This window comes from Erinaceus europaeus, chromosome 17, assembly GCF_950295315.1.
Source record: "Erinaceus europaeus chromosome 17, mEriEur2.1, whole genome shotgun sequence".
Classification (NCBI taxonomy): Eukaryota; Metazoa; Chordata; class Mammalia; order Eulipotyphla; family Erinaceidae; genus Erinaceus; species Erinaceus europaeus.
The window spans coordinates 31,543,328-31,558,650 of NC_080178.1; the positions used below are offsets into that span (position 1 = coordinate 31,543,328).

A 15,323-nucleotide genomic window follows, 5' to 3' on the forward strand; every position below is an offset into this window, starting at 1 on the left:
TGTTTTCCTTGTACCAGTTGTTTCCCCTCTTTATAAAGTTTTTATTTCTTTCTATAGTTACATACTTTATAAAATAGGAACAAATTCTGCCTTTTTCATCATTAGACCTTCAGCACGGTTTATAGTTGATACAGCTGAACTTAAAAAATACTTGTTAAATAATTGACCCACAACATTAATATATAGAAAAATGAGTTTTGAATTCTTCTGGTCTTTCAAACTCAATTTCCTAGTATTTATGTTCATTCATTATTTATTTCATGTATTCATTTATTTAACTCCATGCATTTATGTTTATTAATTTATTTATTGTTCATTCATTTATTTTTTGATGAGAAGGAAGATTATATTAACTGTTGCTAACACAAAAATACAGATATATTTTATGTTAGATTATCAAACTGAATTATAATTCTTGAAAATACTAACATATATTTCCTTTAATCGGGTTATTATGGGTTTTCTACACTGCCCATTTTGTAAAAAAAAAAAAATCTACAAGAAACTGTGCTTTTACTTCAGTAAGAAAACTCTCTTCAACATGGCAGTTCTGTTCCAAGCACTACTAGATTCTACCGTTTTTCCAAAATTGAAACTATGATATGAGGAAAGACTCAGCAGACATCTGTTTATCAGAGAACATACAAGCTTATTAGGAAAGAAAACACATTAACACATATTTTGTCTTGGTTTTATAAATTTATTATGAACATTATTTTTACATAAACACAGTTCTGATTTATTGATATATGGTAGATGTGGCAACAATTAAAGCTTGCAATTTTTTAAAAGACTTTTCACTTTCTTCGTGTTTATTATTTGAGCTGCTGGAAAGCTAATTTAGCCCTTCTAAGATAGTTCCTATAAAGTTTACTTTATGTATAAATATTTCATCACTTTAATGCTTCCGGAGTCTTAACCACCAATCTTTCTATTGGTTAACCAAAAGGAAAAAGTTGATACCAAGAACAATATATATAGTGACTTGGAAAGTTGCTGGGGTGGAGAGAGCACAGGATTGTATGTTGGGGACCCTAAGTTGTGTTCCTGACACTGCATATGCTGGAATGATGCTCTGGTTAATTCTTTTTCCCTCTTTCTCATTACATAAACTAAAAATACATAAATCTGTTGGTATACATTTTTTTAAAGTATCTAACAAGCATATTGGCACATAATTGATATATTTAAAGTAAAAGTTTTATGCAGGATTGGTATCTTTGACTTCCCATTGCATTTTTTTCCCCGTTCCTCCATTGCATTTATTTTAAGGATACCATTAGATGGATGTATAACATAACAATGTTCAGTTTCTCTGTGAGAAGATTAACTTTTGAAACGCTTTCTTATTATCTCATCTTCAAATCCCTTGCAAGGTACTCTATTAGCTATGTGGGAAGTCTTTTTACTCTTATCCTTCAGTACTGGTCTTGTGACTTCACTTTCCTTTCTCCATACCTGTCATGGATTTCCTTTATTGAGCAGTTGCTTCTTTCACTCTTTCTCTCTCTCCCTCTGTCTCTCTCTTTCTCTCTCTCTCTTTATTTCCTTGCTTATTGGTACATCCAGTCTCTTAATAAAGATGTCTACATTTCTACTGTGTGTGTAACATGAGGGAATTGTAAGATACAGTGATTCAACTTGAGAAGGTTATAATGAAAACATTTGAAGTGATCCAGGAGGTGGCATAGTCGATAAAGCACTGGACTCTCAAGCACAAGGTCCTGGGGTCAATCCCTGGCAGCACATGTACCAGAGTGATGTCTGGTTCTTTCTTTCTCTCTCTCTCCTCCTATCTTTCTCATTAATAAATAAAATCTTTAAAAAATCAATAAAATTCTTTATAGAAAAGAGAAAACATTTGAAACAAGTCTAAATACATAGAATGTATAGGAATTAATATTACAGTACAGGTGTTACCTTAGTTTTTTTTTTCCTTTTCTGAATTGCACTGTTATGATAATTCTATTAACAGGCTCTGATTTTTTTTTTAATTCTTTATTGGGAAGTTAATGTTTTACATTCAACAGTAAATACAGTAGTTTATACATGCATAACATTTTCCAGTTTTCCATGTAACAATACATCCCCCACTAGGTCCTCCCTCATCCGTTTTGGACCTGTATTCTCCCCCCACCCCCAGCCACCCACCCACCCCAGAGTCTTTCACTTTGGTGCAATACACCAATTCAAGTTCAGGTTTTACTTGTGTTTTCTCTTCTGATCTTGTTGTCTGATAACAAATATATTAGCCTTTGCTGGAAATGAAAAAGTACAGATGATTTAAAAAAAAAAAGAAGTAAAATAGTAATGATTTCCTCTTAGCATTGAGTTTGTGTATATCATGTCAATGAATATTTTCAATAACTTTTTTTCTGAAGTAAAAGCACAAGAAGTAATCAAGTTCTAAGTTATACATATTTCCCTGAAGTATTGGGGGGGGGAAACATGTTCTCCTTGGGAGAATGGAAATCAACTCCAAGCAAAGTATTGAGCTTTCAAGGCAAGTAGCATTCACTTGCCAAGCTTCTACCCAGTCTTCTCCCACTCTCCTATCTCTCAATGTATTTTCCAAATGCATTTAAAAGATATTGCAGAAAGCTTTCAGGAAGTCTATTTTCCTTCAAGAAAATAATTGGAGAAAGAGTCCAGATTTACATTCCATTAAAGTTAGAAAAGTAAACTGTAATGTGTGCATAAACTTGGCATTTGGTTTCATCTTTTTGTTTTACATTACAAACAATAAAAACTGAATTTAACTACAACAAAAGTGGAGCTTATAGGTTTAGACTTACTTATCTTTATATAAGAAGTCTCAGTCCACAACATTTAAAATTTTATATATTGAGGTTTGGCATTTCAAAACTGATGTGAGTGGACAGACACGGTTCATAAAAAAAAATTTTTTTAAACAAGCTTTTAGTGTAAGTTTCTACATTGGCGAAGAATGTGATTAAACAAAGTACAATATGCTCAAATGTATGGAATGGGAACTATTTTAAAAGTGAGTTCCTTTTCATTTAATTTATTATTTAGAATCATATGCATGTCTTCAGCTTCTTTTTTTTTTGAGAGTTTAATGGAAATAAATATGTATAACTCCAATATAACTTGGGGATTTTTTTCCAGTGGATAACTCATCAGTACAGACACAGTGGGAAGCTGATTTCTTCCTGTACTACAAGTTAAGTTTTAAAGTCCTTTTATTTTTTTTCTCAACTCTCCCCACTACGTAAAATGATAAACACATTTTTTATCAACCTTGCACACTCATTTGACTTTTATAGTATTCAATATTCTATGAAATATGCCACTAAAATAGAACACATTATTATTTATTGTCCTTATGCATATATTTGGATTTGGAATTATGTACAAACAAGTTTAACTGTTTCAAGGTACTATCTGATAATTTCTTTTCTCTTTCTTTCTTTTCTTTTCTTTCTTTCTTTCTTTCTTTTTTTTTTTTTTTAAATTTTACTTATTAGAAAGATAGGAGGAGAGAGAGAAAGAACCAGACATCATTCTGGTACCTGTGCTGTCAGGGATTGAACTCAGGACCTCATGCTTTAGAGCCCAATGCTTTATCCATTGCGCCACCTCCGGACCATGATAATTTATTTTCTTTAAGGGAAGGAAACCACAAAAATAATTTGCGTGGTGATGACCTTTTGGGGGGACTGATTAAATCAGCCCAGCCCCTTTAGGTCAGAAGAGCATGTTGTTAACTTGTGGAGTAAGGGGAATAAAACTGAACACTTTGCCTCCTTAAACAAAACAAAACAAACAGACAAAAAACAGGATTCTAGTACTTTCTGTTAGACTGGAAAACAACAAAACCCCAAATACAAAAAACTTCCTCACCTCCTTCATCTTTGGTGTTCTTTGAAGTCAATATCCCTGTGATTTGCACTGAGAAAAGAAAGTCACTGTCTTCTACCCCAACACATTTGACAAGAACAGACACTCTGGTATACTATACAAAATGATAAATACATTAACAAGACCATTTCACCTTTCATTTTGGCCTAGGAAAATGAGATATATTACTTATAATTCAAGTGCCTGAGAAGCCTATTCTAAATGGGAAATATTTTCAAATGAATTGTTTGATTTTTTTTTAATAGGGACTCCCACCAACTTCTCTGTCTTTCACCACCACCACCACCACCACCACCCCTCCTGCCCGCGACTCCCCAGGCCCTGGAAACCAATTAGTTTCACTACAAAAGGCCAAAGACCAGGTTAAAATGGCTCCTTTTTATTTTTAGGGAATATAAAATCAGTCAGGATGTCTAGTCAGTTGTCACATAGTATACTTAGCACACTCCTCTGTCTCTCTTTTTCACTTTCTCGCACACACACTAGATTTCCCTTTGGAGAATGCCTAGATCTCTAAGTCTGACTCCTAGAAAGGAATTAGATCTGGTTGCCGTCCAAATCCTGTAGCTCTGACAATAGCATAACATCACAGGGCCACCTCATCTTTCACAGACAGTCTTGCCAACCAAGTTTTCTAAAAGCCTTTTCCTTGTCTTCTAGCATTTCAGTGTTTCCCCCCCCCCTCATGTTGTTTTCATACCGTTGGAAAGACCTTTGTCTTCCTTTATCCAAAATAGCTGGACTAATTTTGATTTTGATTAGCTGGACTAATTTTGATTTGGGGTGCAAATGTGTCCCAAAGACAAAGAGGAACACAATTAGTTCTTGTCTCTTTTCACCTCCTTATTCTGCATTAATTCACAGAAGTGCGGGGGGGAAAAAAAGATCAGCTGGTTGGCCTTTTCTTTCTTAGGAACAACATTACAGAGAGAGAGGGCATGAGAGAGCGAGAGAGAGGGCGAGAGAGAGAAGACCTAGGGTCGCTTTCCTTGGTAAGAGAGCAGTGCCCTTGTCCCTGCAGTGAGCTCTGCGCCCTGGAGCAGTGCCAAGACTACAGACAGCGACTGGCAGGTCGGTGGGGGGGGGGGGGGCCTGGGTGCTCTCTTTTCAGAAGACGTCCATTTAGAGGGAAAACTGCCTTTATTTTTCCTGGGGCTCCTTAGTCCCCTTTCCCATCCCCTATCATTTTTACCCTGATCACACTCAAGATGATGAACTTGCAGCTCAGCTTCCTGCCTCCTGCTTGACCCAGGAGCACCAGCAGGCTGCGGGCCTCGCCCTCAGCTTCCTCCTCCTTTTGCAAGCTCGCGGCCTCTGGGCGCGGGTGGGGGGTTCTGGTGGGTCGAAGCTGCAGGAAGGGCGCGCGGGGGCGCGGGGTCCTGCGGGGAGCGCGCACGAAGCGGCGCCTGAGCCGCTCTGCTTCCTGGAGCTGTGCTCCTTTGACCCCAGTGGCAGTCCCTGTCACTGCACCGCTTGCGCTCCCTCCGGCTCGCCGCGCCCTCGCTCCCTCTCGCCCCCCTCGCTTGTTCTCTTCCCAAATCGAGGCTGCTCGGGTCTTTCTCCCCCCGCCTCCCTCCGCGCCGCACCCCCCGGCCCCCAACCCCCCAACCGCGGCGGGACCTCCGGGGTCGAAGGTTCTGGCCCGCCGGCGCCCCTCGCCGCTCCTAAACGCCCCCCCCCCCCCGTGTGCTTCCAGCCGACTCGGGCCACTCGGCGATGGATCGCCTGCTCCTTGGGCGCTGAAGGCATCCCCGGGACCCGGAGCGCAGCCCGGGAAAGGTAATCCGCCCGGGAAGGGAGGCGGAGGGCGGGGGAGGGGGAGGAGGCAGCCGGGATCCCGGTGCCGAGCGCGAGAGGAAGGGAAGAAATGCGCACACAAAGCGAAGCCCGGGGGAGAGGTGCCTTGTCAGAGGCGCGTGCGGAGGGCTCGGAGGCTGCGGACCCCGGCTGCCCCGGCGCCCCTGACGTTCTCTCGAGCGGGCGCTTCCCGGGCAATTCTGAACCCGAGGGGCGCTGATTTTCAACCCCCCGAGCGAAAGCGAATTCTTGAGAAGCTGCCTTCCTCCCGCTCCCCATCTTGCACCTCTTCTCTTCTCCCCTCCCCCCACCCCGTCTCGGGCCCCCGACCTCTCGGGGTCCCCGCCACCCCACCCCCTCCTCCGCGGGGATTTTCCCCCCCTTTCTCACTGGAGGAGGGGGTGTCGGTGAAAGGTAGCGACTAGAGCCAGGCGGCAGGCGAGCTTGGGGGTGCGGGGGGGACTAGGGACGAGTGTACGGCGAGCTGTTTACTAGAAAGTCCCGGGGTTGTATGTTCGAGCCTCCCCGGCCTAGGCCCATGTGCATTGTGTTGGCCCGAGCCCTGGGCGCCCGCGGCGGCCCGAGCGAGGTGCGGTAGAGGCGAAGGCGCCGAGCGCGCAGCTTTGTGCTCAGGCAGCTGGGCGGCCGCCCCCGGGGCCGCCCGCCCGCGCGCGCCGCTCTCGCACGCGGCTCGGTCTCTCTCGGCCCGCGCGCTACTACCGCTCTCGCCCCTGCCGCCTTCGCTCTGCTAGGTCGCAGCCGGCGGAGCTAGTCCACGACTTGGGGTCGGGGCTCGGGGCAGAGGACGAGCAATGAGAAAAAAGTATCCTATGCTCCCTTCCCCATTTCTTCCTTACCCAGGCAGGAGTTTCTTTGCAATTTACACCTAACAGGGGTTATCTTTGAATTTCGGGGTTTCAAGGCAAAAAAAAAAAGAGGTTGGAAGGGGGCTCCCCCCCCCTTTCTTTTTGTTTTTGGAGATTGGGGATGGTGTCAGAATCCACCAAGAAATGAAGGATGCCCCGGTGGTGTAGATATCTATTCCAGATCTACCCTCTCAACACAGACCAAAGTGCAAATGTGGGTCACGAAAAAAAAAATGTATAATTGATTTGAGATGCTGCAAACACAAACAGGTCGGGGTGGGGGGTGGGAGGAGGAGGAGAAGCAAACTAAACTTTAAGTGAAAGAAAAAAGATTTGCCAAAGGAGGTGTGTGGAACCCCGTGGCCTCCACACCCCCTTCCAACACTCGCGGGCTCCCTCCCTTTCTTTCCCCGGCGCTGCTGGGAAGCTGCCCAGCAGCTGTGGGGCAGCGAGCTGGGAGGCGGTGGCTGCGAGGAGGGACTCCGCTGCACGGAGTGTTCGGGGTGCCAGGGCGTCTAGGAGGCTGGGCGACCTCTGGAACGTGGGGGCTGTGATGTCCCTGCGAGGATGGCGCGGTGTCAGAGCCATTGGCCGCCCGTGGTCATCAATCAATCTGGGGCTGGGGGAGAGGGGAAGAAAGAAAATCGGGCACCCAGCGGAGCCCGGGGCTGTGAGCGACAGCGCAGGCAGTGCCAGTAGAGGCGGTGGAGGCGACGGCTGGGACTGAGCGAGTAAGGCGAGCGAGCCGGTGCTCTTAGCCGCGCCGGCCGGCTGTGAGCGGGGAGGGTTCGCGTGCATGCGTGTGGGTGCTTGTGTCCATGTAGTTGCTGAATCCCCCCTCCCACCCCACCTGCCCACCCTGGATTTAAAACAAACAAACCAATCCAAAGTGAAGAATGCGCCCCCCCCCCGCCCCGCCATATATAGACACTACTCATAGCCAAAGGCGCGGGAGAAAAGTCCTGCCCTTTCGCTTTGAAAGAATGTTGCCTGCTGGGTGTCCACAGTGTTGGAGACAAGTTCAGGTGTAAGTGCTGCGGGCGGGAGGGCGCTGTTTGCACAGGGGCACATAGACTTCGGGGTTTCCTCGAAAAACCCGGGCGGAGATGTCGCTGCGAAGGCGTGTGGGCATCGCTCCGGGATACAGGGCGGAGTAAAGGGTGGTGGGCTTGTGAGAGAGTAGAGACAGGAGTTGGAAAAAGCTCTGAATTTGTATGGCAGAGGAGAGAGGAGGCCGAAATTTTGTCGAGTTGGAGCTAGCAAATTCCGGAGCCCGGCTATGCTATTTGCTGAGCGATCTTAAGGCAAGAGATTAAAATGAGCATCCTTATTTCAAGAGGAAATAGCAGGCTCCTTTTTCATAGGCTGTGCTGAGCGGAGCACGGGTTGGGAAGTCATATATGAGTTGTTGCTTTCAAACTTCTTGGTACACTATGCTGCTGCTGTCTTGGAGGTGGAAACAGCTGTTTAATTCCTCAGCTTTTAATCCTTTCATTGCCAGTCGACTTTAAAAGGTTTTCCAACCATGTTCCTGGAAAAGAACATTGTTAGTTGCACGTTACTAGCTTAAGGGACAAGAGAATTGATTGCTGTCTAGGAAAAGAGAAATGTGCGCACCTGATGTATTTTTAAAAGGAAAAAAAAACACTAGCAACAGCATGAATGTTTGGCAATATCAGTCCCTTTTCAAAAATTTTCCCCCTATGAGAATCCTGGCATTTAGTAACTAGATTCCTTTGTGGAGCCAATGTGTGTGTGTGTGTGTGTGTGTGTGTGTGTGTGAGAGAGAGAGAGAGAGAGAGAGAGAGAGAGAGAGAGAGGAGGAGAGAAGGGAAGAGAGAGGAAGAAAGAAAGGTTTTACTGCCTAAATATCTGAAGCAGTGTGATGCAGATGTCTGGTAGGTGCAGGGCAGTGGCATCATTTTTGTCTTTATGCAGCTTTTCCCAAACTTTTGAGTTACAGTAGGGCAGTGAAGTCCCTGTCTCTGAAAGTTGACCCCACAAGGTCTTTACCATGTGTTTGTGTTTAGTATTCTTAGGATATATTCATTTGGAGATGTGAGTGAGCATAGCCTTTCTTTTTCTTCTTCTTTTAAAATATGCCTTTTCTTAACTTGTCTGGAAAGGTTCCTGTGAAAGTTTTGAAGCTCTCTGCCTCAGTCTGACATTTTCTTCAAAGGAGTCCAGATTAAAGAAGATAGACACTGCAGGTGCACTGTTTCGATAAAACATTTGAAAGAGAACATGGTAAAGATGAATTCAAATGAAGTCCCAGCCACCCATTTAGCTCTTTAGAGTTACAGAGGCCTGTGCCTACTGATGAAAGGATGTTCTGTTTGTCTTGCTGGGGCAAAGGTGTGAAAGGCACTGGTGTGCACTTGATAGAAAGGCAATCTGATGTTTACTGTAGAATACAGTGGACCATTGAGAAGTAGGAGTTGATCACCAAACTTCTGTCTCCTTGGGGCTTTAAAAAGGAGGGTCTAATGATAATGACTGTCGGTCCTTACAGAGATATTCATGTATTAGTCGTGCAAATTTTACTTCTCGGCCATTTTATTTGGTTTAATTAGTTTACTCTAGAAACATTCAAACTGTTTCAGGCACCGGGTGCAGAGATTGTTAAAGAGAGGTCACAATGGTCTAGACATGAATTTTATGTCTTTTGCTTCTTAATGTTCTGTATTTCACACAATAGACACTGATGGTAGGAACATTAAGAATTGCCATGTAATTTTTATACTACTCTCTAATTTATGCAAACACAAAGTTCTCACAGTCTGAAAATGTGTATTTTTTTTTTCTTCTCTCCGTGCTTTGATGGCTAACATTCTTTTTAATGACAGTCATTTCTGTAACAGGAAGATGTTTTCATTTGTATTTACTTTTCAGCATGGCGCAATTATGCAGTTTTGCGCTTCAGCAGTGTCTCAGTACTTTGTGTCTCAAAAGAGAATTACAGTACTTAGAACAGGACTGCAATTTGAAGCAGGTGTTGTGTTTTACTGTTATGCAAAATAACAGTAAAATATAATTGTGGGGGAAATTAAGGAAACAGCTGCAAACTTGGTATGAAAACTGCTATGTTATGACTTGTAAGCAGTTCTTATAGATATCTTACATCAGAGGAATGGGGAAAGATTTTAATTTAGTTAATCCTACTGGCCTGGTTGTCTATCAACTAGTGCTTAAAGGACTCATACCTCCCAGGAAGTCAGGAAGAAGGAAGAGAACACAAACTGACACTTTATTTAAAATGCCAGAGCACCAGGGATTCATTTCTTGGCAGTGCGATCATACATTAGGAACACAAGCAAGGTGGGTGTTATTGAGCTTGCTTTGCTAATATGAAGAAAGCAGTGAGTTGAGGAGAACACAGTGGAATTTCTTAGCCCAGCTAGCATATGGAGGACTACACAAGCCCTGGGTTGTAAAATAATAAAATAAATGGCCTATGGCAGGCCATCTGCCTTTTGCTTGATATTTAAGGTGTTTCATGACAGATTTAAATCTAATCTTATTATTCTAAATATTTTTATTTGAGACAGCAGCTAAGGTTCCTGGAGCTTAATTGTGCATATGGCAAACATGTTCTGGTGTAGAACACTAAGAGTAAGAGGATGAGGTTCCCCAAAGGTTACCCTCCCATGGGCTGTGCCATGCAAGGCTGTAGGTACCGATCAGTTGTTAACAGTTTTGTTGCAGAGATTTGCTTTTCTCAGCATTTGTACTACTGCTATAAAAATAAGCATGATTCACTTCTGAATTCAGTGCAACAAATAATCTTTTTATTTGTGTGTATATGTAAGTATATATTTGTATATATTTACATATATAAATAGTATACAGGGCAGGGGTAAATGTCATGTCCATGTCAGCTAAGCTTGGACTTGCCCTCAGATATTTTCCTGACTTAGACCATTCGGTAGCCATTAGCCCATCAGAGTTGATGGGCAGATAGATCTACTTATTAGCATCGAATTTGTAGAATGGAGTGGGGGTAGATAGCATAATGGTTATGCAAAGAGACTCTTAAGCGTGAGATTCCCCAAGTCCCAGGTTCAGTCCTCTGCACCACCATAAACCAGAGCAGCTCAGTGCTCTGGTAAAAAAAGAAAAAAAAAGTAATATATGTAAATAATGTATTATGTGTATAAAGAATCAGAACAAAAGGAAAATATTTTTAAATGTATATAATCAACTATTGAGAATTATGTAGCACCAAACAAAAATGAGGTGGCAGATGTTAAAGGCACCTTGCTTTTTTGCTGTTTGGGCTTGAAATGCTGGGGGGTAAGAGGGTGGCATTCGGAGTGGAGAGTGGTAGTCCAGACCTAGTGAGTAACTGGAGTGCTTAAAGAAATTATAGTAGAGTAAAAAAAGAGTTTGCCTTAATATCAAGTTCTTGGATAGAATAATGAAATATATATAACAGCCACCGAATAACGGGATTTAGGGAGTTTTTTGTAAAAAAAAATCCTTAATATGTGCATTTTATACACACTTCATAGTAATACACAAATATATGTTAGGAGCACAGTATTTAAAATTTGCATTTGTTGTTGTGTTGTATGACTCTGTTAAGCACTGAAATGTCAGATTATTATATGCCACCAACTTTGTACTGATCAAATATTCCAATTAACAGGACAGGTTTGGAAAATTCTCCACTTCAAGCACCAACCATTTATAGCTAGACACCATGGCAACTGTGGATATGCCCCTTCCATAATTCACATTAAGTGCCACAATTATAATTAAAGAGGAAATCTTAGTTTGAGCACCATTGAGATGATTTGCCAGCAGCCAGCTATGTCATATGGAATAGAAGCTCTACTCCTGAGTGCAGGCCGGATGGAGAGTCTGGAAAGATAGTATCCAGGAGGCAACAACACATATTAAGATTTCCCACTGACCCTCCCCCCGCCCCACAGCTCTTTTCATATCATTTGATGTCTCTTAGTAAGCCTTCTCTTTCTTTTTTCTCAGTTTATCATTTTCTTTTCCAGAAACGACCAGCTGTATTGATGAGTAGATGCTTGGGTTCAGAGGCTGGCTGACACACACCATGCCTGCTTCCATCTTTTGCTCTGGAAAGCTGTGAATTGCACATGCCTATAGGGAGGAAGGATGGCACATGGGATTCCTTCTCAAGGCAAAGTTACTGTCACGGTGGATGAGTACAGCTCCAACCCCACCCAGGCATTCACGCACTACAACATCAACCAGAGCAGATTCCAGCCGCCACATGTACATATGTAAGTATAACCCATGGATGTGAAAAAAGCATACAATCGAGAAAATGGAAAGAAAATAAGAAAGTCACTAATGGCTGTCTAATGTCAGGGAGGATAAGAAGTACATGATTTAAAAAACATGTGGGCTCTCTGCGCTTTCAGATACTGGCTGGGAGGAATCTCCAACATCTGTGTAGCATTTCCAATTTTCAGCATACTTTCAACCACAACTTAACATTAGAACCCAAGCCTCTGAGGGCTGGTGGTAGGTTGTCTGCACTCTGTGGACAATTGCGGAGAGGCTAAGGTATTTGTGTGATGTCACACAGGAGACTTTATAGTCTCCCAGTCTCCAAGTCAGTTGCTTGCCTCCAAGGATGACATATTTCTTTAAAATTTCTCTAGTTTTCTCTCCTACACATCACTCCAGCACCCCTTTCCATTCAGCTGGAAATCGGCCTCATTGGGACTAATTGTTGGCCACTGCTAAATCTGTTGTCTCGCCTGCTGCTAGTGGAACCTGTGCTGCATTTTGTAGGGTTCAGAAACTTGGGGAACAAAGGATTAAGGGACAGTGGAACAGTTGAGGTTCCAGGAATTGTACTTTTCTCTCACTCCCTCATACTATTTAATTCCTGTTGCAGTTTAGTAGGAAAGTGTGGGGAGAAATCCAAAGGCAAGGGTTTTGCAGCACCTGGACACACATCAGCTTTTTTTTTTTTTTACTGTTCCTCTGCTACAGGATGTGCAGAGCTTTCGGTGAAGGAGGCCAAAAGGTCACCATCTCCCTTGTTTATTCAAGGCCTGGTGCTCATTCTCTACTAGACCCTTCCAGTGTCTAACATGGGTCTTTCATAGTAGTACTAAACCTCTTTAAAAACTATTGTATAGCCAAGAGAGAAAGGAGGTTAGGGCTTTGTTGACTATTTTTTGCCATTCCTGGCAAAATTGAACTCAGGGCATGTACAAGTCACAAGCCCTCTTTTCAGTGATTGTTTCATTTGGGCATTTAAAAAACAGCAAGACTCCTCCTCTCTCCTGAAAACACACGCACACACACATATACACACACACTCTTAAAAAACAGCAAGACTCCTCCTCTCTCCTGAAAACACACACACACACACACACACATACCTCTCTTCAAATCTTGAAATTAAACAGAGGCCTTTCCCTTGACTTCCTGGTTATTACAGTAAATAGTGTGTGCTACTTTGCAAGTGTGTTCTGTAGAGTCACTCAATTACAATGGCTGGGGTTTTTTTTTTACAGTAGAAACATTGGAGCAGCAGCTACACGAAGACAAATATAAGAGAGAAAATCCTGCAAGTGGTTAGTGCTAAACTATCTTTAGTACTTTTAAATCAGTAGATTCACTTAGGAAGATCTACTTGTAAAATTTTAAGAAAAAGTTTTTAAGGTGAATGTGATTTCTCTATGTCAAAATGACATTCTTGAACAATATGTGTTCATGTCAGACATTTCTTTTTATTCTACTGTTAGTTTTTCTTCTGAAGTATATTATTGCATTTGGACTTGAAGGTGTCTGTTTTATTGGTATGAGATTTTGTAGTAAACAGTAGTAAAGAACTTTGTAGAATTTGTTTTCAGGTAAAGGAAAGTTTGCTTTGCCCCTGATTCTTTGGCAGAATTACTGGTGGGGAATTGTCTTAACTCTCACTTATTGTAGCCATAACATTCTTCTGATGAACTGAGGTATTTAAAAAGTCATGCAGAGGCCAGGCAGTGATGCACCTGGTTAAGCTCACAAGGACCTAAGTTCGGTTTGAGCCCCCACTTCCCATGCTTCACTTTCTTTCTCTCCTCTTTTTGTCTCCCTGTTGTCTCTCAAATTTCTCTCTGTCCTTGGGAATGGTGGATTTGTAGTGCCAGCACCAAGCTCCAGCAATAACTCTGGAGGCAAAAAAAAAGTTAAAAATCATGTAACATTAGAAATGACTTTCTTAGGGGGCTGGGTGGTCTTGTACCTGGTTGAGTGCACACATTACAGTATGCAAGGATAAAGGTTACAGTCCCTGGTCCCCACATACAGGGACCATGAGCATTGAAACAGTGCTGCAGGAGTTTGTCTTTCTCTCTGTCTTCCTTTTTCTCCTCACTATCTCTCAATTTCGCTCTGTGTCCAAAATAAAGGCAGAAATAAGCATACAGATTTTATTTTTAAAGAAATGACTTACTTAGATCTAGCTATGAAAATATACCAAGGATCAAATGATAACTTTTTTTTTTGTCAAGGTAGAGGGAACTTGAAAATCGGAGTTTTCACTGGCAAGGCTGTGTAGCTTTTTTTATCTTGAAACAGAAGTTTTCCTTTCTCTGGGTCTAACTTGCCTTCAGAACTTCCTTCCTACCTTAAACGTTTGCTTTAGCCACAGGTTGATTCAGTGTTACTTGTGCAAACCTTGGCCCTTTCTCATCTCAGTGTCGCTTCACTCTCTCCCTCACAGCTGACGGCACATTCTTGCTGTGTTCATGATGTGCCTGAGATCCAGTTCAGGTCCCTTCATACTGTGAGACTTTTTTTTTTTTTTGCCTCCAGGGTTATTGCTGGGGCTCAGTGCCTGCACCACGAATCCACTGCTCCTGGAGGCCATCCCCCCCCCCCTTTTGTTGCCCTTGTTGTTGTAGCCTTGTTGTGGTTATTATTGTTATTGTTAATATCGTTGTTGGATAGGACAGAGAGAAGTGGAGAGAGGAGGGGAAGACAGGAGGAAAGACAGACATCTGCAGACCTGCTTCACCGCCTGTGACTTCTTTCTCTGACAGTCCAAACTGATTGTGCCCCATCCCCTAGCATGATTTCCCTGGTCCCTTGGCATTTATATCAAGTAATTTTACCTCCAATGCTATTGCTGTCTCTCTCCAGCTAGCTAGATAAAAGATCATCTGTACATGTCTTCATATCTTCTATTTTATCCTTTCAACTGCATTGTTCTGGTTGTGCTTCTGAGCAGGTAACGGGCTCAGAACTGCTGACTGATTCACTGATCCACAGATGTGCTTGTGCACTGAGAAGAGATACTGCGGTTGAGATCTGGAGATTTTCATTGAACTGGATCTACCCTGTGATAACATTTTGAGTGAATGCATGAAGATGTATATTGTCAAGATGCTGGCTTACCTTTTCCTTGTCTTTATTTTCCCAGGCCTGGTGCCCTTGCACAATGACTGATACTCACTGTGATATGGTTAAATTTAATCATGTTATGTTTCTCTTATAGTCTTAAAAAAGAAAAAAAGATTGCCCTTAATCTAAATAGAAACTCAAATTGGCTGGGAAATATTCATAACATCTTTACTTTAAAATTCCTTCAGCTTTTCTGAAATTTCCAACATGTCATGACAAAACATTGCTCTTCTCCCTAAAGGCATTTGTCTTTTCCATGTTGATAGCTGCTCATTTATTTTGCCTAGGCTTCTAATGGCACCACCTCCTCTCCCTCCCTTTCGCCACCCCTCCCCCCTCTTCCTCCTCTTTCTCTTTATATTCTTCCTCTTTCTCCTTTTTCTTCTTTCTTTT

The 15,323-nt window shown here is 42.6% G+C and overlaps 1 protein-coding gene across 3 annotated transcripts in view; it reads left to right on the plus strand.

Moving 5' to 3' along the window:
* Window positions 1-4,897: 4,897 nt before the first annotated feature.
* The window catches only part of MPPED2 (metallophosphoesterase domain containing 2), a 196,977-nt gene continuing 186,551 nt past the window's right edge, over window positions 4,898-15,323 (plus strand). The window contains exons 1-2 of one of the 3 annotated variants that reach the window (XM_060176652.1): window positions 4,898-4,953; window positions 11,555-11,803. In XM_060176652.1, the coding sequence (XP_060032635.1) occupies window positions 11,676-11,803 (128 nt within the window). In that variant the 5' untranslated portion in view covers window positions 4,898-4,953; window positions 11,555-11,675. Of the gene's footprint in view, window positions 4,954-5,530; window positions 5,662-7,472; window positions 7,573-11,554; window positions 11,804-15,323 lie in introns of those variants that run through there. The other 2 variants (XM_007530501.3, XM_060176651.1) reach the window with 2 other exon arrangements.